At 35.7% G+C, this 23,700-nt stretch overlaps 1 protein-coding gene across 2 annotated transcripts in view; it reads right to left on the reverse strand.

Annotated features, from left to right (window-relative positions):
- Positions 1 to 23,700, reverse strand: part of G2E3 (G2/M-phase specific E3 ubiquitin protein ligase) — a 68,750-nt gene that overhangs the window by 22,563 nt on the left and 22,487 nt on the right. The window contains exons 2-6 of one of the 2 annotated variants that reach the window (XM_082737943.1): positions 19,554 to 19,594; positions 14,505 to 14,602; positions 11,909 to 12,010; positions 8,024 to 8,148; positions 6,703 to 6,868 (exon numbers count right to left, since the gene is read on the reverse strand). In XM_082737943.1, coding sequence (XP_082594069.1) covers positions 6,703 to 6,868; positions 8,024 to 8,148; positions 11,909 to 12,010; positions 14,505 to 14,602; positions 19,554 to 19,594 — 532 coding nt within the window. The remainder of the gene's footprint in view (positions 1 to 6,702; positions 6,869 to 8,023; positions 8,149 to 11,908; positions 12,011 to 14,504; positions 14,603 to 19,553; positions 19,595 to 23,700) is intronic. The other variant, XM_082737944.1, reaches the window with a different exon arrangement.

Here is a 23,700-nt window from a genome sequence, read left to right on the forward strand (position 1 = left end):
GGATGGCTTATGAATGATAAAGAAAACAAAAGAATTCAGGTTCAAAAAACACTAGCAGCGGGGCACCTGGCTGGAGTGGTCAGAAGAAGAGCATGTCATTCTTGGGTCTCGGGGTCATGGGTCTGTGTCTCACACTGGATGCAGAGATTACTTAAATAAATAAAATTAAAAACAAAACAAAACAAAAAATTAGTCGCAAGTGGGACATACACACAAAGAATGTGGGAGGAAAGCAACCAGTTACTGAAATTTCTGAACCTAAAAGGCCTTTAGTAGTAATTATACACAGATATCAAGATCTTAATAAATAGATATGATACAAGGGAGTGCCTAGTATGGAGCAAAAAGAACCCAACAAAACAAAACAAAAACAAAAACAAAAACCACAACATAGAGTATAAAGAAGATACAAGACCACTGCAATGATGGAGAAATCCAAATTGAACAATAGTAACAATTCTCTATACACGCAGAATGAGAAGTTAGCTTTAATCACAAACCTTTATTAACTCTTTTTTTTCCATTTTGTTTTTGTTTGTTTGTTTGTTTTAAATAAATATATTTTTATCCCCAGGGGTACAGGTCTGTGAAGAGAAGTTAGCTTTAAAATACTAATCTGCACTCTCTCCTTATAAAATCCCAATGTATATAGCATTGTAGAGGCCACAAATGATGAAATATGCTTAACTACCTTCAATTCTCATTCTATTTATAGGACTGTTCTTCCTTCAACTCTTGTATTAATGAAGTTCAGAGAATAAAAATATTTTTCCTCAGGTATTGTTATATAACAGGATAGCCTCCATTCACTATTACAGTTAAGACTTGTGACAAAATGAAAAAGGCACTGTAGCTCCTTTACAGAACATGGCTCAAGAATTAGTTCTTACTGGTCTCTAATCAAATAACAACTGCATGTTCATATTTATGTCATAGAGAAGTGTCCATGTGGCTGTGATTTTGTTTTACATTTGCATAAAGTAGACCTACATTTTTATAAGTATATTATTTTCACTTTTTAAAAAAATATATTTTTAAAGATTTTATTTATTAATTTGACAGAGTGAGATCCCAAGTAGGAAGAGAGGCAGGCAGAGAGAGGAGGAAGCAGGCTCCCTGCCAAGCAGAGAGCCTAATGCGGGACTCGATTCCAGGACCTTGAGATCATGACCTAAGCTGAAGGCAGGGGCTTAACCCACTTAGCCACCCTGGCGTCCTATTTTCACCTTTTTTCTTTAAAGATTTTATTTATTTGACAGAGAGAGAGATCACAAGTAGGCAGAGAGGCAGGCAGAGGTGGGGGGTAGGAAGCAGGCTCCCTGCGGAGCAGAGAGCCAGACCTGGGGCTCGATCCCAGGACCCTGGGATCATGACCTGAGCCGAAGGCAGAGGCTTTAACCCACTGAGCCACCCAGGTGCCCCTCTATTTTCAGTTTTTAATGACAGAATTAGAAATTTGGTATTTTCAGTGCTCACAAAAAGCTCTATGAATACTAGAGCCAAGTTTGAGAACCTCTCTGCATTTCATTACTAACAAATAACAAATTATGAAGCAAATCTTCTTTATTTTCTTATTTGTTGACTGAGGCAAATCTTAATTGTTTTGAAAAATAACATGCCCTTATAAAATTAACAAGATGACATATTTGACAGCAATTACATTTATTCAAATACAAACTCTTAATTAAGATAAATTACATTTGTAAAATTCTCATACAATGTGAAATTGTTCCTCATTAGGTAAAGATAAGTTTTTATGGTATTTATGAACTATACTCCCTAGATACTTTTATAAATACTTCTTTATAAGAAATAACAGAATATAGCGACGCCTGGGTGGCTCAGTTCATTAAGTGGCTGCCTTCAGCTCAGGTCGTGATCCCAGGGTCCTGGGATGGATCCCACATCCGGCTCCTGGCTCAGCAGGGAGACTGCTTCCCTCCCACTCTGCCTGCTGCTCTCCCTGCTTGTACTCTCCCTTTTTGTTAAACGAATAAATAAAATCTTAAAAAAAAAAAAAGAATAAAATTTATAAAATGTAGCCAACAAAATAGCCTTCATCCTGACACTTTTAACAGAATAATCCTAAATATAAAAAAGTTCCGGGGCGCCTGGGTGGCTCAGTGGGTTAAGCCTCTGCCTTCAGCTCAGGTCATGATCTCGGGTCCTGGGATCGGGACCACATTGGGCTCTCTGCTCAGCAAGGAGCCTGCTGCCCCCTCTCTCTATGCCTGCCTCTCTGCCTACTTGTGATCTTTTTCTCTGTCAAATAAATAAATAAAATCTTTAAAAAAAAAGTTCAAGCCTCATGCAAAATATGAATCAAGTACTTTTCTTTATCCAAATTATGTTTTTATTAGTAAAACAAGTAAAAATAGTTTAATCAATCTTCACACAGACTGCAGATGAAGGCGTAGTTTTAAAACAAAATGCACCACATATGTAAGGGCTTTGGTTCTATGGTCTCATTAACTAGAATTGTCATACTTCCCATATACCAGATGCAAAGCCTGGAAGTCAAGGCTTTGATACTTATATAAATGACCTGTAACAATCCTACTTATTTTAAAAATATCAATTTGCATGATAGTCATCATGATCTCCTACCTTTTGTTACATTTTCAGCACTTCCCTTGACCCCACTGTAAGTATGGATATATAATTTCATAATTTTTTTAAATGTACAGTTATTTCTTTTACTTGATTTCATTTAGTTATATATATTCCTGGCCATCTGAATATTTGCTCTTTATAAAAATATATTATCAGTATAAAAAGAGATGGCTTAAGGTTGCTTCAGTGTTCAAATTTTGCTTTTTCTTTTTCCAGCTTTTCTTCAGTTGTCCTAAATATGATTAGCTTTGTTTTATAAATACATGATACTGTCATCAAGTTATGTTTAGATATTGAGGGTCCCAACAGTAAGGCATTTAAACCTCTCTGGAAACCAAGGCTGTCGGTACTGCTGCTATTGCTGGTTTTGAAAACCGTACTTTCCCAATAGTAATTTCTTGTGAAAGTTCTGTGGGACACCAGGCAGATGAAACAAGCTTAACCTTGTTGCTCTATTATTGGGTTAAAGATATTTTAAGCTTCCCTGTGGAAGATTCACACTGTGTCGTGTCACCTACTGCTAAAGTCAATATATGGTGTGACTTTATAGACATGAGTCTTGTAATATTTCCTGCAGTTCACTGGGCACCATCTGTCTGCATCTTCGTAGAACATCAACACTGACAAGGGCAAAGTAAGAATAAGTAGAGGAAAGTTATTTTGTGCAGTTTCATTTCACTAAATGAAATGAAGTAAAAATTTTATCTTAAGGCACTTCTTCTCTCAGGTAAGGCTTAAAAAGGGACACAATCGTGCTTAATCATTAAAAGGGGAAAAGAAAATCAGTTAACAAAAGACTACTGCACTATACATATAGAAATAGAAGGAAACAATAAAGAAGAAAAGAAATCACTTAAACTCAAGAGCTTTGGGATATTTCACTGTATGTTTTTATAGACAATGCATGCTGCTTTCCTTTTCATCTTTATACCCTATACGCAGGCTGGCTTCACAGAGTGGAGACATTTTAGGGAAGACAAAGAAAAGTCCAAGAGTACCAGGAAATCATGAAGTTTGTCCCCTGTCCAATGGTACCATGAGGCAGCAGTTTTTAAAGAATAAAACCTTGTTTCTTAATATAAGTAGTGTTTCACCTGAGACTTTAAAAAAAAAAAAAAAAGAAAGGAAGGAAAGTACGAGGTGCCTGGGTGGCTCAGTTAAGTGGCTGACTTTTGATTTTGGTTCAGGTCATGATCTCTGGGTCCAGGGATCATGCCCCATGTAGGGCTCTAGGCTCAGCAGGCAGTCTGCTGGAGGATTCTCTTTCTCCCTGTTCTTCCTCTGTCCCCTCCCCCACAACACTCTAGCTTTCAAATAATCTTAAAAAAGAAAGCAAGCCACTGTTCTATTCCTTCATCCTATCAAAATTCGGTAGTGACATGAGGGGCAAAAGGTATTGGGCACTGAGGGTTATATGTTAGCGATGAATCACTAAAGTCTACTCCTGAAACCAGTATTAGTTTATCTTAACTAACCTGAATTTAAATAAATTTAAAAAAAAGGTGCTGGGAACACCTAGGCATTAATACACTGAGAATTATCCACAATGGGCTCCTGGAAACACTGTACATGATTAGGCAGCAGGCAATCAAATCTTCAGCAGATTACCATTCACGGGATGAATTTCAACTGTCCATGACATTGGACTGAGGTATTACTACCTCTGTGGGCTGTTATTTAATATTAGCAGAACAGGATCTTGCCACACCTTCCATTTGACAAAATCCTAGGAGGCTGTAAAACTTTGATGACAGACTAGTTTCTTGAACTTCAGATGTGATTTTAGAGATATAGGGCCTTTTGGCTCAGAAATGCCTTGGCATCTTTCACTGTTCACAGCAGATTGAGACAGTCAAGGATGACTCAAAGAAATACAGGCAGTATAATTCCATGGAGACCCCTCATCATTTTCTGTGTCTTGAGTCCTTGTTTTGTTTTGTTTTGTTTTTAATTAACATATAATGTATTATTTGGCCCAGGAGTACAGGTCTGTGAATCGTCAGGCTTATACACTTCGCAGCACTTACCATAGCACATACCCTCCCCAATGTCCAAAACCCAAGAGCTGTCTCCATATCCCCAGCAACCCTCAGTTTGTTTTGTGACATTAAGAGTCTCCTATGGTTTGTCTCCCTCCCAATCCCATCTTGTTTCATTATGCTGAGCGAAATAAGTCAATCAGAGAAAGACAATTATTATATGATCTCCCTGATATGAGGAATTTGAGAGGCAGGGTGGAGGGTTGTGGGGGTAGGGAAGAAAAAAAAATGAGTCCTTGGTGTTTTAATGGTGGACCCTGGATCTTTGGGTTTTAGTGGTAGAGGATCTACAAATCCAATTCTGTCATAAAGTTACGAATAGTAATAAAAATAAAATGTGGTCCTTGTACCTGAAAAAGATAATTTCTTTTGTTAATGTTAATCTGGAGTTGTCTACTACAGATTCTCAACTGCTGCCTTTCTCTGAGTGAAAGTATTTGGGATATGGAATTTGATCTTTTCAGGTGCCTTTGAATTAGATTATTTTCTACTTCATTGACCTCATATTTTAGTTTACCCAGCTTTTTCTTGCGAATGTCAAGTTCTCTTTGAAGTCGTTCCATTCTGGTCTTTTGGTGTACCAACAGACCTTGAGTGTAGGCAGCAGCATCAAATCCCATACTCAACTTCTGTGCTTCACTCATTCTATCCACGTGTGCTACAAAGTATGGTCCATTAAGATACTGAATATTCTGTTTCTACATATAATCAAGATGGCATAGAAGATTTGTAACTTCAAAGGCAGGGGACATCACCCGTAGTGAAACTGCAGGGGTTTAGTAGGATAAACTATAATTTTGAAAGTATATTTTGCAGTATGTTGAGTGATCACTACTTAAGAAGTGGCATAATTACTGTCTATTGTTCGATTCACTCATGTACTTTGACTATTATTACTTTTAAGACTTTCTTGAAATATAAGGGGATTTACATCTCCTGCCTTTCAAAAATACTTCTGTGAATAACCTGTAATCATTAATAACATTTTATTTTACTAAACAATAATAAAAGTCAAGCTCTAAAAAAAGTGTTAAATTTAATTACATTCTTTGTTAATTTGGCATTCTATTAACTCTAATTGTCTATCAGTTGGCACTTTCACACATGTACATTATTATATTTGATGTCATTAATAAGTGAGCTCTTCCTAAAATCTTCAAGAATTTTCTGAATCAAATAAATATTAAAGTGTTTAATGTTGTATGTTTTGTGATATTTGCCTAAAAACTCATTATTAGGCGTGCCTAGGTGGCTTAGTTGGCTAAGCATCTGTCTTCAGCTCAGGTCATGTTCCCTTGGCTGAGTCGTGTTCCCTGCTGAGCAGGGAGTCTGCTTCTCCTTCACCCTCAGCTGTCCTGTCCCCCTCCCCTCTTCCCTCTCTGGCTCATGCTCTCTCTTTCTCTCAAATAACTATATAAAATCTTAAAAAAAAAAAAAATCAAAACATCAGGACATCAGGTTTGACATATCAGGTGGCTTTCAAAAAGAATACCTTTAATTCAATAAACAGTAATCAGTCCCTGTCAAGAAGCTGTGATAAAGTGTTTACCATAGCTTCTTTTTCTTTAAAAGGCCTCAACATTTAAATATTTTAGCTCCCCACTAAATTATCATTTCACATTTCTTGGTTTTCTAAGCTTAAATATGTAAATGAACTTGGCAATTAAATCTGTGTTTTATTCATTGTGAAATACAAACAAAATCCTTAGGTCAAAACAACAAAAACTTTTAAGTGTAAATATACATTAAAAGGTAGTGTTCTAAAGTATTTATTAAGATGTTAGTTGTACACTTTAATAGATCAAATTTTGTATGTAAAATATGCTCTAATAAAGCTGTTTTCAAGTTACAAGTAGAGGTTGACACAGGTCAACTCTTTACAATTGGGGTGCCTGGTTGGCTGTCAGAAGAACATGCAACTCTTGATCATGAGTTTGAGCTTTATGCTGGGTGTAGAGATTACATAAATCAGTAAGTAAATAAAATAAAATAAAATTCAAATCAGCAAGGAACAAATTTTGTATCAGAAAAAGCTTACAAAAGAACTTACCTGTAAACAGTCTCTATGAAACCAAGCATTCTTACAACAAGGACTTCGTAATATGCTATAAGTCGGAACAGGCTCAAGATATTCCAAACAAATGGTACATGGTAAGGAGTCTCTATAATTATTAGATGTAATTATTTGGACAGGTCGATGTTTCCAACAGAATGACCTAAAAATGTAAATTATTTAAAAACAACACCTAATAAATTACAAAACACAATGAGGCTAGCAATAGCATTACAATTCACATTTATAAGAGGAAACTTGGTTGTAAATCCTTCATAATTAACCTACAAGACTGGAACTTTGGCATTCTTAATCAGTCTCACAAACTATGACCAAGGAGAGCAGGACTTTCAGAATGTGAACTTTTTGGTGCTAAGACTTAACTCATAGAGGGGCACCTGGGTAGATCAGTTGATTAAGCATCTGGCCTTGTCTCAGGTCATGATTTTAGGATCCGGAGATTGAGCCCCACGTTGGGCTCCCTGCTCAGTGAGAAGCCTGCTTCTCCCTCTCCTCCCTGCTACTGCTCTCTCTTAAATAAATAAAATCTTAAAAAGAAAAAAAAAGACTTAATTCCTAGAATTTCAGTAACTAGTATTATGTTGAGAATTCTATGTAATATTGTTAGCAACACTATTACACTCAATATTACATAAAATTAAAGAGGGAACGTAAAAAGAAATACTTAAATTTTGTAACATAAAATATAAATAAAAGCCTATTCCTAACCCATTAAATTTATTTCCATTTGCTAAAGCCCAGTTTTATACATGCTAACAATCCATAAGTCAAGAACACAAAAACTAAAAGAAATAGAACATTCATAAAATCAAATACTAAAATTCATAAATCTTGATGCTTAAAGCTGGATTCAGAAAGTAAATATTATAAGGAGCACTCCAGGGAAAAATATTAATTTTTTTGGACTCCACCAAATTTAAGTGCCTTCAATTTACTCAATGAGAAATACATATGGCCTTTGGAAGAAGAATGGACCATAAATCTAAAGAGTGACATAAAAATCTAGAATTATGTAAGCTGGAAATTTTTCTAAAATATTAATAAATTAACAGTTTCATATTATATTCTAGAGCTGAAAATTAAAGGTAAATATTAATTATTAAGCCCATTTAAGACTGGCAGTTCCCAAGACTTTGCAGATAGAGATGACTCCAAAAACGAAGAGGGAAGCAATCCAAAAAAAAAACTCAGTACAGCTCTGAAAAGAAATTTTACAAAGGATTTATATCATTGGGATATCATATCCATTTTCCACTTTTCCTTAACACTTATCTTTCATATTCAATGATTAACTTACGCAAAATTTCCAGTAAATTGGAAAATACATTCTCTCTGAAGTCCACATGGGAAATGATAACTTCGTTTACATCGGGGTGTAACACAGCCGATTGAAGCACCAGTCTTCTTGCAAATACAGCATTTCTAGAAGAAAGTATGAAAACAGAGGTCTTAACATACAAAATCTGAGTAATACAGTATGACTAAGGTATAAGTGAATATTCTTGTGGGGAATCTGAAAATTATTTTCATCACACAACAGCTATGATGATGGTTTATTAAAGCAATTTCTGAAAAAAACTGTTCTACCCAGAGACAGTCTAAAGACACTAAAGACTCACTCCTATAACAATTTCTGGTAAGAGTCATCTCTAATCTAACCTGTGGATTGGACAGAGAGGCTTCTTCTCCTTCCTAACTGGCTAAAATATTTTCAGCTGAAAGGTTTATAAACATAATGGCTATACATTAAAGTCTCAAATCTCAATTAAAAAAACACATAAATAGGAGGCAGTGCCTGGGTGGCTCAGTGGGTTAAAGCCTCTGCCTTCAGCTCAGGTCATGATCCCAGGGTCCAGGGATCAAGCCCCACATCAAGCTCTCTGCTCAGTGGGGAGCCTGCTTCCCTTCCTCTCTCTCTCTGCCTGCCTCTCTGCCTAATTGTGATCTCTGTCAAATAAATAAAAATCTTAAGAAAAAAAAAGGAAAAAAAACCACATAAATAGGAAACATTCATCAAGGAGAACAGCAAAACAACACTAAAAACCAATCTGTGAAAATAAATCAGCTAGGCTCACCCTATCCTAACCAAATGAAAGAGTATTACATACCCGTAACAGATTACGTAGTGATACCCCTCATCCCCCACAAAAGATATGCTCTAGTCCTTATTCTTGGTACCTATGAATGTGACCTCCTTTAGAAATAGGGTCTTTGGAGGTGCTTGGGTGGCTCAGTGGGTTAAAGCCTCTGCCTTCGGCTCCAGTCATGATCCCAGGGTCCTGGGATCAAGCCCCACTTCTGGCTCTCTGCTTGGCAGGGAGCCTGGTTCCTCCTCTCTCTCTTTCTGCCTGCCTGTCTGCCTACTTGTGATCTCTGTCTGTCGAATAAATAAATAAAATCTTTAAAAAAAATAGAAATAGGGTCTTTGTTTTTAAATATTTATTTATTTTAGAGAGAGAAAGCTAGCGCCTGTGCAAGTTGGGAGAGAAGCAGAGGGAAAGAATCTTCAAGCAGACTCCCAACCAAAGACAGGGCCCAACTTCGGGCTCAATTTCACCACCCATGAGATTATGACCTGAGCCAAAACCAAGCGTGGTACACTTAGCAGACTGAGCAGCCCAAGAATCCCAGAAACAGGGTCTTTGTAAATGTAATTAAGTTAAAGATCTCAAGATGAACCCATCCTGGATTTAGGGTGGTACGTAATCAAATGACCGGTGTCCTTATAAGTTAAAGGAGAAGGAAATTTAAGACATATACACACAGACAGGAAAACCATGTGAACATGTGAAGCTTGAAGCAGAGACTGGAGTTATGTTGCCACAAGCCAAGTAATGCCAAAGGTTACCAGCACCCACCAGAAACTTGGAGAGAAGCACAAATAGGGATTCTCCCTTAGAGCTCCCAGAAAGAACCAATCCTTCTGAGAGGCTGATTTGAAATTTCTAGTCTCCAAAATTATGAGAACAAACTTCTGTTTTAAATGACTCAGTTTGTGGTAATTTATTATGGTAGCTCAAAGGAAAAAAATATAGTACTGTTGCCACTAACTAAAATAAAACAGTGGTATATGAACACAAAGACTATTAGATGATTCACTCATTACTAAGATACAGAGCAGTATCTAAAACATCTTGGAACCCTTGAAATAGCCATTATAAAATGGTCACTGATGAAGGGATTATACAGTCTTACACACACCCATGAAGTAACACTAGATTACTGGAGAATACCTTGCCAACATGAGGCTCTTCCAGTAAACTGACATAAGGAACTCTAGCTTAATGTAACAAATGGAGACAACTTTTTCAGGATAAAGATATTCTCCAAGGTTCACAACAAGGGAGCCTGGGTGGCACAGTAGGTTAAGCATCCGACTCAGTTTCAGCTCAGGTCATGATCTCAGAGTTGTAGGGTCAAAGTCCCAACTTGGGCTCCACGCTCAGTGCAGAATCTGTTGATATTCTCTCTCCCCTTCCCCCTACCCTTCCTGCTGGTGCTCTCTAAAATAAATAATCTTAGAAGGGGGGGGGGTTCACAATATAGTCAGAGAAGATTCAGATGTTTTAAGAAAACTGGTATTTCCAAAACTGAAGGTTGTTGGAACGGAAGGGGATGGGAGGGATGGGGCAGCTGGGAGATGGGACACCGGGGAGGGTATGTGCTATGGTGAGTGCTGTGAATTTTGTAAGACTGATGAATCATAGACCTGTACCCCTGAAACAAGTATTACATGTTAATAAAAAAATAATAATCTTCATAAATAAATAAATAAATAAATACCCCCAGATAGTTCCAAAATGCAAGGAGACCTTTTGAGGTCATCTTTCACAAGTTTACTATCATCAGGAGGTTGAGGAATTTTAATACAAATATTCTCACATGGTCCTTAGATAAATGCCATCGCTAACCCTTCTCCCAAGATTTTCTCTTGTGTCCCATAGCCTCTATTTTACCATCTGGTCCCCAGAATCCTCAACATCTTCGAAAATAATTGCCTCCTTTTTTTTTTTTTTGCCTCAACTAAAATAAAGTTTTCTATATGGTTGCTTCCCTGATAGGATTTCTTGAATGAAGTTACTTATTTTCCCATCCTCCTTTACTCTCATCCAGACTTGGCAAGGGTTAGGAGGAGGATATGGAAATAGGCAAGGGCGGTGGGGGGGGATCAGAACATTATTTTAGTTCTCTGTTGCAGGCTGGAGGTCACAAATTTGCCTTCATACTTTAAAGAATCTGGTCCTTTGAGCCTGATGCTATTTAAGCTCTGCCACCTACTAACTTCCTCCACACTTTGGCACCTTTCTCTATATCTTATCTTGCTACCATTGTAAACAACTTCTACATTGATGAGACAACTTTTGAATCCTTCAACTATGATGGGTCAATACCTTCTATCACTACTCCAGTATAATAATGAATTCTCTCATTACCCAAAACTCCTCCTCCATTGAAACCATCAGTTCCAGCTATATTCTCTGAAAAAAATTCCCTGCACTTCCACCATTCTCATTTTCTAAAATCTTATCATTTTCTAACTCATTCCTACTCAGACCAAATGGAAACCTAAAATCCTCTTCTTGTATTTAATATAGTAGGTATCAAAGAGAAGATTCACAAACTACAATTAAATGAATAAGGGGTTAAAGTGTAGAATACTTGAAGAACATAAGAAGGAAATGAACAAAGGTACACAATGTCACAGAATGCCCACAAGAGATGGAGATATCATAAATTACTGGTCTGCACAGCTGTGCAATTTTCACCTCAACCCATCATGTCAACCCAACAAATGAGGTGTAAGAATGAAAAGTGAACATCCAGGTTGACTGAGTAGAAGTATGACCATTATTCTGATGGTAGAAGTGGGAGAAATGATGAATAGGTTGGAATAAAATAAGGACATGAAAATAGCATTGTCACATACATTGTTCAGGGTTGGTTAATCTCACTTTTATTTGCAAATAGTTCTTCTAAAATTTATCCAAAAAACCCCTTTTTATAAATTTGCAAATAGTTCTTTTGAAATTTACAATAATTTCTTCTAAAACTTACCTTATTTGACAAAAATAAGCATTTGAACGTAAAATTAAAGTCTTTTAGGTTTCCAGAACAGAAAAAACTTCCCTAGTATGATTATATTTATGGTATGTAAGTATAATGAGTAAAACAATTTACTTACCAGTTTAGAAGCCCTGTTCACTTCTTTTCTGATGTCTTCTATTAGAAAACCGTAAACTCCTTCTTCTTCTTTACCTCTCTGCCAAATTCCACTTGACATCAACTATAAATATATTCTCAATTAGAAAATAGACTTCAAGAAATTAGAATATATATACACATAAATGTAGCTGGATTCTGAATCATAAAAGGTGTATTTATGGAAACCTATTGAATCATGGTTAACATAAATGTTTGAGTAAAATGTGTGAATATATAAATATATATAATGCATGTGTTTATATATATTAATATACACATATAATATATATAATGTTCCTATAAAAAATGGACATAACTTAAATTTCAAGCAACTCTTATCTATAATAGTTATATTTCATGATCAAAGTAAGAGGCTACTCACATTCTCTGATTTGGAACCAAAGTGATTTCTAAAAGTATTCCAGGAAATAACAGAAAAAGGAAGAATGCAAGGCAGAAAACATCTATAATGAAGATTTAGGGGAAAAAGGTGGTATATGCTGAAAGGTGTAAATGCAATAATAGTAAACTTTTAGGAGCTAATTCAGTTTATCAGTGATATTTCAGGCTAACTTTAAATGTAGCTGGATTCTGAATCATAAAAGGTGTATTTATGGAAACCTATTGAATCATGGTTAACATAAATGTTTGAGTCTTTAAAAATCTTTTAACTTCAGTTTAAGTATGTTACGGAAATATGAATCAAGAAAACACATGGAACTGTGACTAAGAAATCCTGGCTTGCAAACCAGACTCTGTGTCCAACTTTCTGGAACTTCAGGCAAGTAATTTAATGTCTCTCACCTTAAACACAAAAATAAAAACTGTACTAGGTTGTCTCTAAGTCTCTTTAAGCTCTAACATTCCATTATCATTTATAACATTACTGCACTTTCCTGTTCACAGTGAAATAGGATCTTGTAAGTGTTGAACTTAAGGTGGGTATCTTTTGAATTATTATATTCATTAACGAAAAACAGAACATAAAGGATATTTGATCAAATTAAATATATTAATTCAAAAATACTTCAAATTTGTGATTAGAGGATTATTTTAATCAGTATAATATATCCTAGAGAAAACAAAAAAATACATATTACTTAAGAATTGGTTAAGAAAAAAAACCCCAATGACTAATAAAATAGCTCTCCTAATTCTGATAAAAAGTAAAATAAACTCTCCAAAAAATGAGAAGGTTTCCCTTGGTGATACAAAATATAAGACTTTCAACTTAGAAACAAATTTGGAATGCCAAATTCATGTTCCCTTAAATCTCAGTACAAAGTAATTAGGTTCCCAGACCAGTCTAGAAGTCTATTTAACCCACAGAGTACTTGAGACACAAAACTGTAGTCTTTGAGAACCACAAGAAATGTTAGATGGTTTCTTAAGGAAACATCTAGAGTTTTAAAAATGGATGCTGGGTAGGTATAAAAACAGATCTACAAACTTATTGATACTTCTTCCTTTAAGAGATGGGGGCCTAACTCCCTTCTACTTGAATGTGGGCTAGCCTTAATGACTCAGTTCTAACAAAGAGAATAAAGTAAAAGTGACAGTAGTATGTGACCGAGAAGACTAGGTCATATGGTTCTATCTTGGTGTCTTGTCTATCCGTCCCTCCCTCCCTCTTTTATCACTTGCTCTGGAAGAAGCCAGATGCCATGCTGTGAGTACCCTATGGAGGTACCCAGGAAGTAAGAAATGGAGGCTCCTGTCAACAGGTATTAAGTACTAAGGCCAAAAGCCATGTAAGTGAGCCATCAGAAGTTGATCCTCCAGCCCAATCTAACCTTCATGTGACTGAACCCTGGCTGACATCTCACTTACAACCTCATGAGAGCCCCTGAGCCAGAACTACCCAGTTCAGCCAATACCAGATTCCTGACCCTCAGAAAATGTTAAGGATAATAATTGTTTAAGCTGCTAAAATTCAGGATAATTTAAGTGGCAATATATAACTCATACAGTATTAGCTGCAGTCTTGGCATGCTAAGGCAGTGATGGTGCCATTAATATCTTAAGACACAGACTCAGGGAGGTGAAAAGTTGGGGGAGAGAAGGGGAAACTCAAATGAAAGACTATCAGTACGAAACCACTTTTTCTTTCTTCCGAGTGACCCATAAATTCATCTACTTCCTTGCCCACAAATTTTTAGTACCTTTATTTAGAACTTTTCTTTCCAGGTTATTTGCAAAATAAAATACTTCCCTTCTTCTCCCTCAAGCTTCAAGCAACTCTTTTCTGAGATTTATCACTAGCAATAATGGAAAAAAATAAAGTGATAAAAAGACAACTCCCTTAGAGACCTAACCATTTTTTCCCTTTTTTCACTTAGGCCCTAAAGGGTAGGCAAAAATAAACAGATAATGATGACAGATCTTCCTACATACATACCAAATAATTTCACAATCTTACAATTTAATAAATGAATAACCTTATTTTATACAGATGCAAAATGAGATCCAGAGAAGCAGAATGACTTATCCAATTCTCAGAAACCAGCCATCAAGATCTAATTGTCTTCTTTAGAAGAGTATCAAATTTCCAGGATTTAATTATAGATTATACTCACCAAACAATAATAATGTACAGTGAGATTCCATTTCTCATTAGTTTTCTTTTCTCCGTATTTATTAGGACAGTCATCATTTTTTCGACAAAAAACACAAGCTAACAGTGAAAAAAATAAATAGATATAAAAAATATTTTTAAATTTTTAAAATAAAACCTATGGAACTGGAGCTTCTCTCAAGTGGTGTATTCAATTCTTTCTGAGAGAGCAAATCACATTATATCATCAGTAACTTAAAAATTTCTAACACCTATTTCTAAAGCAATAAACATCACTGTTTTAGACTTTACATTTTTAAGTAAATTTTAATGATGAATTCCAGTGCATAATTAAAATGGCAACTTGTAGGATAACATCACAGAATGTAATGGATTAGGAAACTCCAAAACTCTTATCTCCCCACTAAAGCAACAAATTAAGCTGCCAAAACTGTCAGAATCAACTTTTCAGAAATTCTGAAATCTAATTTTAAAAATTACAATAATTAGGAGAATGCTCAATAAAGAAACAGAATGGTAAATTCCGGTGAGCACTTTGTGGCATTTTATAACTTACCTGCCTACCATCCCCCACTCTTCATCTGAGCAATGAAGGGCCTTAGGTACGATGGCCCATGTTCCAGGTTTGCACTGTCCAAGAGGAGGTAAAAATGAACCTCATTCTTAAAGAAAAATGATTATGTGGTTTGATCTGTGTGGTGGATCCCTGAGGGATGGGCTCAGATGCCTGCCACTGTTTTGCCTGCCTCAGGACTTTCTCTGCCAAAAGCATTTAGGACTAGATGAAACACCTGGAGTAAAGGGGAACAGACAGGACAAGCAGGTGACAGACCAAAAGACCAAGGAAAGAAGTTGGGAAAAGGAGATACATGGGTAAATAAAGGCTTTGAAAAGCTCCCACAGATAACAGGGAATCTAGAGGACGCACACACGCTCAAGGCTGGATGATCTTTATGTAAGCCAGTATGAAAAAAGAAAGACCCCCAAATCAGTAACAATTTTAACCTTAAAGAACTAGAAAAATAAGAGCATATTAAGCCAAAAGCTAAAAGAAGGAATGAAAAAATAAACACTACAGCATAGACAGATGACACAGAAAACAGAAACAATAGAGAACCAATAAAAAATGAAGCTCCTTTTCTGTAAAGATCAACAGAACTGAAAAAACTTTTTAGTCAGACTGACCTAGAAAAAAAGAGGAAATTCAAAACTTAGAAAAAATGCTACAAAATCAAAAGTGTTGTAGTGGCATAAGGACAGTGATACAGAACAACAGGAAAAGAGTCCAGAAATAAACATATATATCTATGGTCAATTAATTTTGAACAAGAATGCCAAAGTCGTTCATGGGGGAAAAAAACAGTCTCTTCAATAAATGGTACTAGGACAGCTTGATAGCCACATGTGAGATAATGAAAACGAACCCCTACCTGACACCATATACAAAATTTAAATCAAAACAGATCAAAGATGGGGTGCCTTGGTAGCTCAATGAGTTAAGTGTCTGACTCTTGATTTTGGCTCTGGTCATGATTTCGGGGTGTTGGGATTGTGCTCTACATCAGGCTCCATACTCAGCAGGGAGTCTACCTAAGATCCTCTGCTGTCCCTCTTACAGCTCCCCCAGCTCACATTTTCTCAAATAAATAAATCTTAAAAAAAAAAAAAAAAAAATCAAAGACCTAAATGTTAAGTACCAAAACTAAACTCTTAGAAGAAAATACAGGGGTAAATCTTTATAACCTTGGATTGGCAACGGTTTCTTAGCGATCACATGAAACCAAGAGCAAAAGTAAAAATGAAAAAAAAATAGATAAACTGGACTTTATCTAAGTTTTAAACGTTTTTGCTATCAAAGGACACTAAAGAGAGTGGAAAGACGATCTACAGAGTGGGAGAATATATTTGGAAACCTTATGCCTGTTAAGGATCTAGTGTTTACACTTGATCTAAATTCTTTTAACTCAATAAAAACACAACCAATTTTAAAAGGGAACAAATGATTTGAATAAACATTTTTCCAAAGAAAAAATATAACTAGTCAATAAGCATATTGAAAGATATTAACTGTCTTTACTATTTTAATCATCAGGGAAATGCAAATCAAAACCACAATGAGCTATCCCTTCACATCCATTAGGATGGCTATAATCAAAATGTAAAAAAAAAAAAAAAAAAATGCTGACAAAAATATGGAAAAATAGGACTCCTCACACACTGCTGGTGGAAATGTAAAATGGTACAGTGACTTAGGAAAAATAATTTGAGAGTTCCTCAAAAACTTAAACATAGTTACCATGATACAATACTTCCACTCCTGGGTATATATGCCAAAGAACAGAAAGTGGATGTTCAAACAAATACGTTTTTTAAATTTTAACAGTGCTTTTCTCAATAGCCAAAAAGGGAAAATAAACCAAATGTCCATCAATGGATGGATGAATTGGGTAAATTAATATGTTATATCCGTACAATGGATTATTATTCAGCTGTAAAAAGAAATAAAGTACTGGGCGCCTGGGTGGCTCAGTGGGTTAAGCCGCTGCCTTCGGCTCAGGTCATGATCTCAGGGTCCTGGGATCGAGTCCCGCATCGGGCTCTCTGCTCAGCAGGGAGCCTTCTTCCCTCTCTCTCTCTGCCTGCCTCTCTGTCTACTTGTGATCTCTCTCTGTCAAATAAATAAATAAAATCTTAAAAAAAAAAAAGTACTGATACCTACTACAACATCAGTGAGACTAGAAACATTATGCTAAGTAAAACAAGCCAAGCACAAGAGGTCACATACTTATGACTCCATTTATATAATAAATTAACTATTCCAGAATAGGTAAATCCAGAGACAGACAAAAAAGCAGATTGGTGGTTTCCAGGGACCAAAGAGAAGGGAAATGAAAAGTAACTGCCTAATAGTTTCCTTTGGGGATGATGAAAATGTTCTGGAACTAGATAGCAGTGATGGTTGTACAACATTGTGAATGTACTAACTGCCACCAAACCGCACACTTTAAAATAGTTAAAATGGTGAATTTTATGATATATATATATCTAGATATATATATATATCTGTAACAATAATAATTTAAAAAGGCAAATTGTAGAGTCAGGGAGATCTGAATTAAATCCTGGCACTACATTCTTGCTTGTCTAACCTTGGAGAAGTCACAAGTATAATTAAAAGGGCATGGTAGCTACATATAACCGAATAAACATTAATAAAATTATCAATCTTTTCTAACTTATGATGTTAACGTCTACAGATAATTTCTAATAACATTAATAAAACAATGAGAAAAATCACTGGCTGAAGAGAAAAAACCGAGAATCTCAAGACAGCAGATGAAAGGAGCTTGAATCTCTAAGTGATTGCATGGAACAGAAACTCCCCATTTGTTCCAACCCCTAACTAATCCACACTAAATTATAACATACGGAAGTAATAAACTTTTGTTGTGTTAAACCAGTAAGACCACAGCATTTACCTATTACAGCAGTTAGTTCTATTTACTAATTATTTAGCCAATATATGTAATCAAGAATGGATATCATGCATTGAAATGGTAAATTTGGCTAATGGTTAACAGGCTAATCACAAAATAGATTTCAGGACTGGAAAAAAACATCATGAGCTAATATTTAATGTCTTTAAAATATCTCCCCTATATTTGCCCTCCCTCACTACAGGTTAATGAGATAAGCCATAACTGAAAGCCCTTTGCTCAATCTTTCAAAAGATTAAAACTCCCCCTTTTTCTGACATAAACTCCAGAAAATTGCCATTTGTTTATTGGACATCTTATACCGTCAGCTCTCATCTTAATTCCATCATCCCCAGTCCCTATACTCTTAGCTGTAAATGTGCATACAGCTATCAAAAGGAAAAGGAATACAAGGAATGAGCTGAGACTTGAGAAGAGAAGTACTGATGATGAGCACTGGATGGAGCTGCTTTTGCTATTATACTGTGGACCAGCAGCTTTTCCATTTGTTTCCTTTCCCTCTCTTCATCCAGTGTATGGAGATACTGGATGCAGAACAGACTAGGTTTTAGGCATGCATTTTTTTTTCAGGCCTGCATTTTTATAAGTAGACTGCTTTTGTTCATATTTGCACTTAGTTGTTTTTTAATTTTAATATTTAAAATTCAGTAACATAGTTCTGACTTCACTAAACTAAGATCACCTTCTAACTATGCAAATGATATTGGCTGTATTAACATGACATAAACACATTCACACAAGTAAAAAACTAAGTCAATCTTAAGGAAGAATAAGAGTAAGGGTAGTATTTTCAGTCCACAAATACATGAAGGTAGACCATGAATTACTAAGTTTCAGAACAATTAGCACAGTGGACAGAAGTCTACTGGTAGAAGCAGAAAAGCAAAGTAGAGGGAGAATTAAAAGCACAAATTTCCTTACCCAACATGATGTGGAGTTAACAGATACTCTCTATCAGTGATGGTCAAAATAGGGTTTTAAGTATATTTTAATTTGTGAGGGAATAAAAAATAAATCTTAAAAAGGGTAGATGAGAGGAGTAGTGGCAAAAGAATATAAAATAAAACAACTTAAATTTCTCATTTTCCATGGTAGCAAATATATACATACTGTTAAAACTAATAAATGAAGAAATCAACAACTAAAAGCAAAAGTCTCTGAATCTATTTTAGATTGTTGTGGGCACCTACAGATGAGTTTTCCTTTTCATGTGAAGTTTTGTTTAAAATGTTTAAACAATTTTAACCATAGTTTAAAATGGTCTCACCTGCATTTTTCCTTATATAAGAAAAAGTCATACAAAAAGCTGATAAATACATATAGAGAATACAAATAAAATTTGGCAAATTGTCCCCTTACAGCAGATTTTTGTTGAAATGAATACATGTAATACTATACTTTCATATATGGATGAATGAACAAAAGCATGGATTAGGGAACTCATTCCTATATTTTGAGTCAGAATTCTAAAAAGTTTTTGTAATAAAAAAGCAAGAATAAAATATCTTAATGTTTTAAATTATATTTGAAAACGTTTTAAGTATTTTACTTACCGAGATTTTGTGAGGCACCAGGCTTATTTTCATTCATTTTACTAGGAAAAATGAGAACATACAATATAGCCATCTTAATTTCCAAAGTTTCAAATTATCCACCTTAATAAAATTTAGTCACTGCATCATTACAAATAAGTTGTATAATTATTTATTTCCCTAGTACTTAATTTTCCTTCCCTTTCACATATCTAAAACCACTGGTTTTCAACAAACATGTTAAAGTCTGGGATCAGTGTTAAAATCAGAGGAAATGGGGGTGCCTGGGTGGCTCAGTGGGTTAAGCTTCTGCCTTCGGCTCAGGTCATGATCCCAGAATCCTAGGATCGAGACCCGCATCAGGCTCTCTGCTAGGCAGGGAGCCTGCTTCCCCCTCTCTCTCTCTCTGCCTACTTGTGATCTCTATCAAATAAATAAATAAAATCTTCTTAAAAAATCAGAGGAAATGTTTTTTAGTGGTCAAGAAGATTAAGATGACTACTGGGATTTAGTGAAAAGACGTTAGGACTTAATGCACCAAAAAGACCTACGTTAACAAGTAGTTTAGACCTCCAAATTTCCAGCTGGACATCTGAATAGGTTAAAAAATATTGTAATTACATTAACCTAGAACCTAAGCCCATTTGACACATAAAACAACGTCGTTTTTTCCTTGCTATTTTAGAACAAAATTAATTATTTTCAAACTACAACTCCTATGTAAGTCAAGAAAATCTGTACTTTATTTTTGTTTATAACTATCAGGAGTTGTTCATTATTTAGGGAAAAAAAAGTTACATCATCAATAGCAACGCCACAGAGTAGCCTACAAAACAGTCCTTATCAAGCTATATTTGTGACCTGCATTTTCAGGGATTCTTCACACAGCTGCAAGAATCTGCCATATCATATCTTCTAGTAGAATGTTCAACCTTGTGCATACTGAAAGACAGTGATCTGCCTGTCTCCTCACTCCCTACTATTTAACAAAGTTACTCATATCCATTACTGAAACGTACCTTTTTCTAACTGTTCTCTAGTTTGAAAAGATCAGAAGAACATTATCTTTAACATCAAAGTTTCACTTTACCAAAAATATATAAACAGCCTACTTAAAATGCTATGAGATTCAAGTAGACAATGTATGTGTAAGCTCTTGGAATTTAAGTAGAAAAGAATAAACTTAATAATGCTACTATGTAAATAAATGTAATCTCATTTTAGTTTTCACACTGATGCTCAGAGAAGTTAAATATCTGTCCAGAGTCAGAGCTCATTAAATGGGAAAAGACTAACCCATAAATGAGTGACTATGCCACTTCACATGAAAATAATAAGACCACAACAAATAACACAGAATATTAAATGGCAAAGAAAGGACAAACCCCCCCTACAAAGATTACTATCAAATTCCATCAATGCTTTTTTACAGTTTGGAATTTATATTTCATACTCATTTTAAGAACTGTTTTGGGTTTAAATACTGATTTTCTCATATCACTTTTGTGTTTTTAAAAAGTCACAGTCCGGGGCGCCTGGGTGGCTCAGTGGGTTAAAGCCTCTGCCTTCGGCTCAGGTCATGATCTCAGGGCCCGGGATCTATTCCCGCATGGGGCTCTCTGCTCAGCGGGGAGCTTACTTCCCCCTGTCTCTCTCTGCCTACCTCTCTGCCTATTTGTGATCTCTGTCTGTCAAATAAATAAATAAAATCTTTAAAAAAAAATCCATAAAACTAAAGAGCCCCACAGTAATTAAGCTTTGCAATTAAGTAGGTCCAGCCTATCTTTCCCAACTCCTTCCCACAACCATTCATGCAATATTAAAGTAGTATTTTAGTGTTTTCTAGGGGCACCTGGGTGGCTCAGTTGGTTAAACATCTGCTGGCTGAGGTCATGAGGGTCCTGGGATTGAGTCCCCCATCAGGGTCTCTGCTTAGCAGGGAGTCCTCTTCTTTCTCTCTCTTCCCATCCCTCTACCAATTCGTCCTCTCTCTTTCGCTTACTCCCTCTCAAATAAATAATATATTTTTTTAAAAAAGTGTTTTCTAGAAGTTTTTTTTTGTTTTGTTTTGTTTTGCTTTAAGAAGCACAGCTTTTACTCTACAGGCATATGACAACACTTTTGATATTTATACATGTTCCTACAATGGCTGCAGACTGCCTCACTGGCCAAAGTAAGGACCACAACCTGATTTTATTTTGTTTTAATTGTTTTTAAAGATGTTTATTTATTTATTTGTCGGAGACAGAGAGATCACAAGCAGGGGGAGCATCAGGCAGAGAGAGAAGCAGATGCCCCGCCGAGCAAGAAGCCAGATATGGAACTCAATCCCAGGACCTCGGGTTCACAACCCAAGCTGAAGGCCGACCCTTAACTGACTGAGCCATCCAGGCATTTTAAAACATGCTAAAAGATGTATGTAGATAGGGGTCCATCTTAAAACTGATGAAATACAATAAATACAAAAATTAAATGCCTCTTTTATTAGGAGTTCTTTATAATTCAACTTCCTTTTTCCCCCCAGTTATATTATTTCTATTGCTTCAGAGGTAGAATTTAGTGATTCATTGGTTGCATATAATACCCAGTGTTCATTACAACAAGTGCCCTCCTTAATTTAATGCCCATCACCCAATCATCTACTTCCCCCTACCCACTTCCCCTCCAGCAACCCTTAGCTTATTTCCTAGAGTCCAGCCTCTATAATTCAACCTCTGATGAATTCTCTATAAAAATCTATTCACACATAAGTATTGAGGAAAATTCCATAAACATAACTGTAGTTCACCTAAACATAAAAATTTTAATTTATAAGTGATGTTTAATCAATATCCAATAACAAAGATTTACATCTGAGAGCCACTCTCTCCAGTTTATAATTCCTTACCTTCCCCCAAATTGCAACTGTTTTTTACTTTAAGCTTTGTTGTAACTCAGAATAATGATTGAGGTCCACAATACAGACAACTTCAATAAAGATATCTTAAATTCTCTTAATGACCTTAAAGCAAACATTAACCACATATTACTTAGTATTATGTTTATTTCAATTCTTTTAATTCTTCAGCTACACTGGCAATCCCTTGAGGGTAATATTCCTGTATCATTCAGCACAGTGCTAATACATTTTTTTAAAAAAGATTTTATTTATTTATTTGACAGACAGAGATCACAGACAGAGAGGCAGGCAGAGAGAGAGGAGGAAGCAGGCTCCCCGCCAAGCAGAGAGCCCGATGTGGGGTTCAATCCCAGGACCCTGAGATCATGACCTGAGCAGAAGGCAGAGGTTTTAACCCACTAAGCCACCCAGGCGCCCCAGTGCTAATAAATTTTTGAATATGACTGATACATATTCCAGAGATATTGATATGACAAGCAATGTTCTACACTACATTTTCTATGTGGCTACATCTCTTCCTGTTCCCCTTCCCACCACAAGGACCCAAGGCATCTGTTGGTGGATAGTGGGATGAAGTTCTATCTAGATCTTTGTAACATATCAGATAATTATGTTACCTTAGGAAAAAAGGTGTCTAAATTTTTTGTTATTACTAGTCTCAGAATTCTGCACTAAAACAACAGCTTTCTCCTAATTACAAATAAATATAAAAGAATTAAAAGTGAACATCAATCTTATGTCACACACACACACACACACACACAAATATCATAGAAGTATGTAGAGAACCATGCTGAAAAGCCTCCAAATGTCATTGGCTATAAGCTGATCACAAGAAAGATCTCCAATGCTAGCAAAACATGTATGGGCAAGATTTTTCCTATGTATGCCAATACCTAAAAAGCACTTTATATAGTTTTTCAAAAGTGTATTAATATACACAATTCCACATAGACCAATGGAACAGAAGTAGAAAGTCCAGAAATAGATCTTTCTCCACTTATTCAATTTTTAACAAAGGTAACAAAGCAATCAATGGGGAAAAGGAAAGCCTTTTCAACAAATAGTGATGGAACCTCCCTGGTGATCTAGTGGTTAGGATTTGGCGCTCTCAACAAATAGTGATGGAAAAACTGGATATCCATATGGAAAATAAATGAACAAATGAACCTTGATCCATACTTGGCACCATGAAAATACTAATTTTTTTAAAAAATACTTTTATTTATTTATATGAGGGAGAGAGAGAGAGAGTGTGCACAAGAGGGG

Source organism: Mustela nivalis (assembly GCF_964662115.1).
Source record: "Mustela nivalis genome assembly, chromosome: 6".
Lineage (NCBI taxonomy): Eukaryota > Metazoa > Chordata > Mammalia > Carnivora > Mustelidae > Mustela > Mustela nivalis.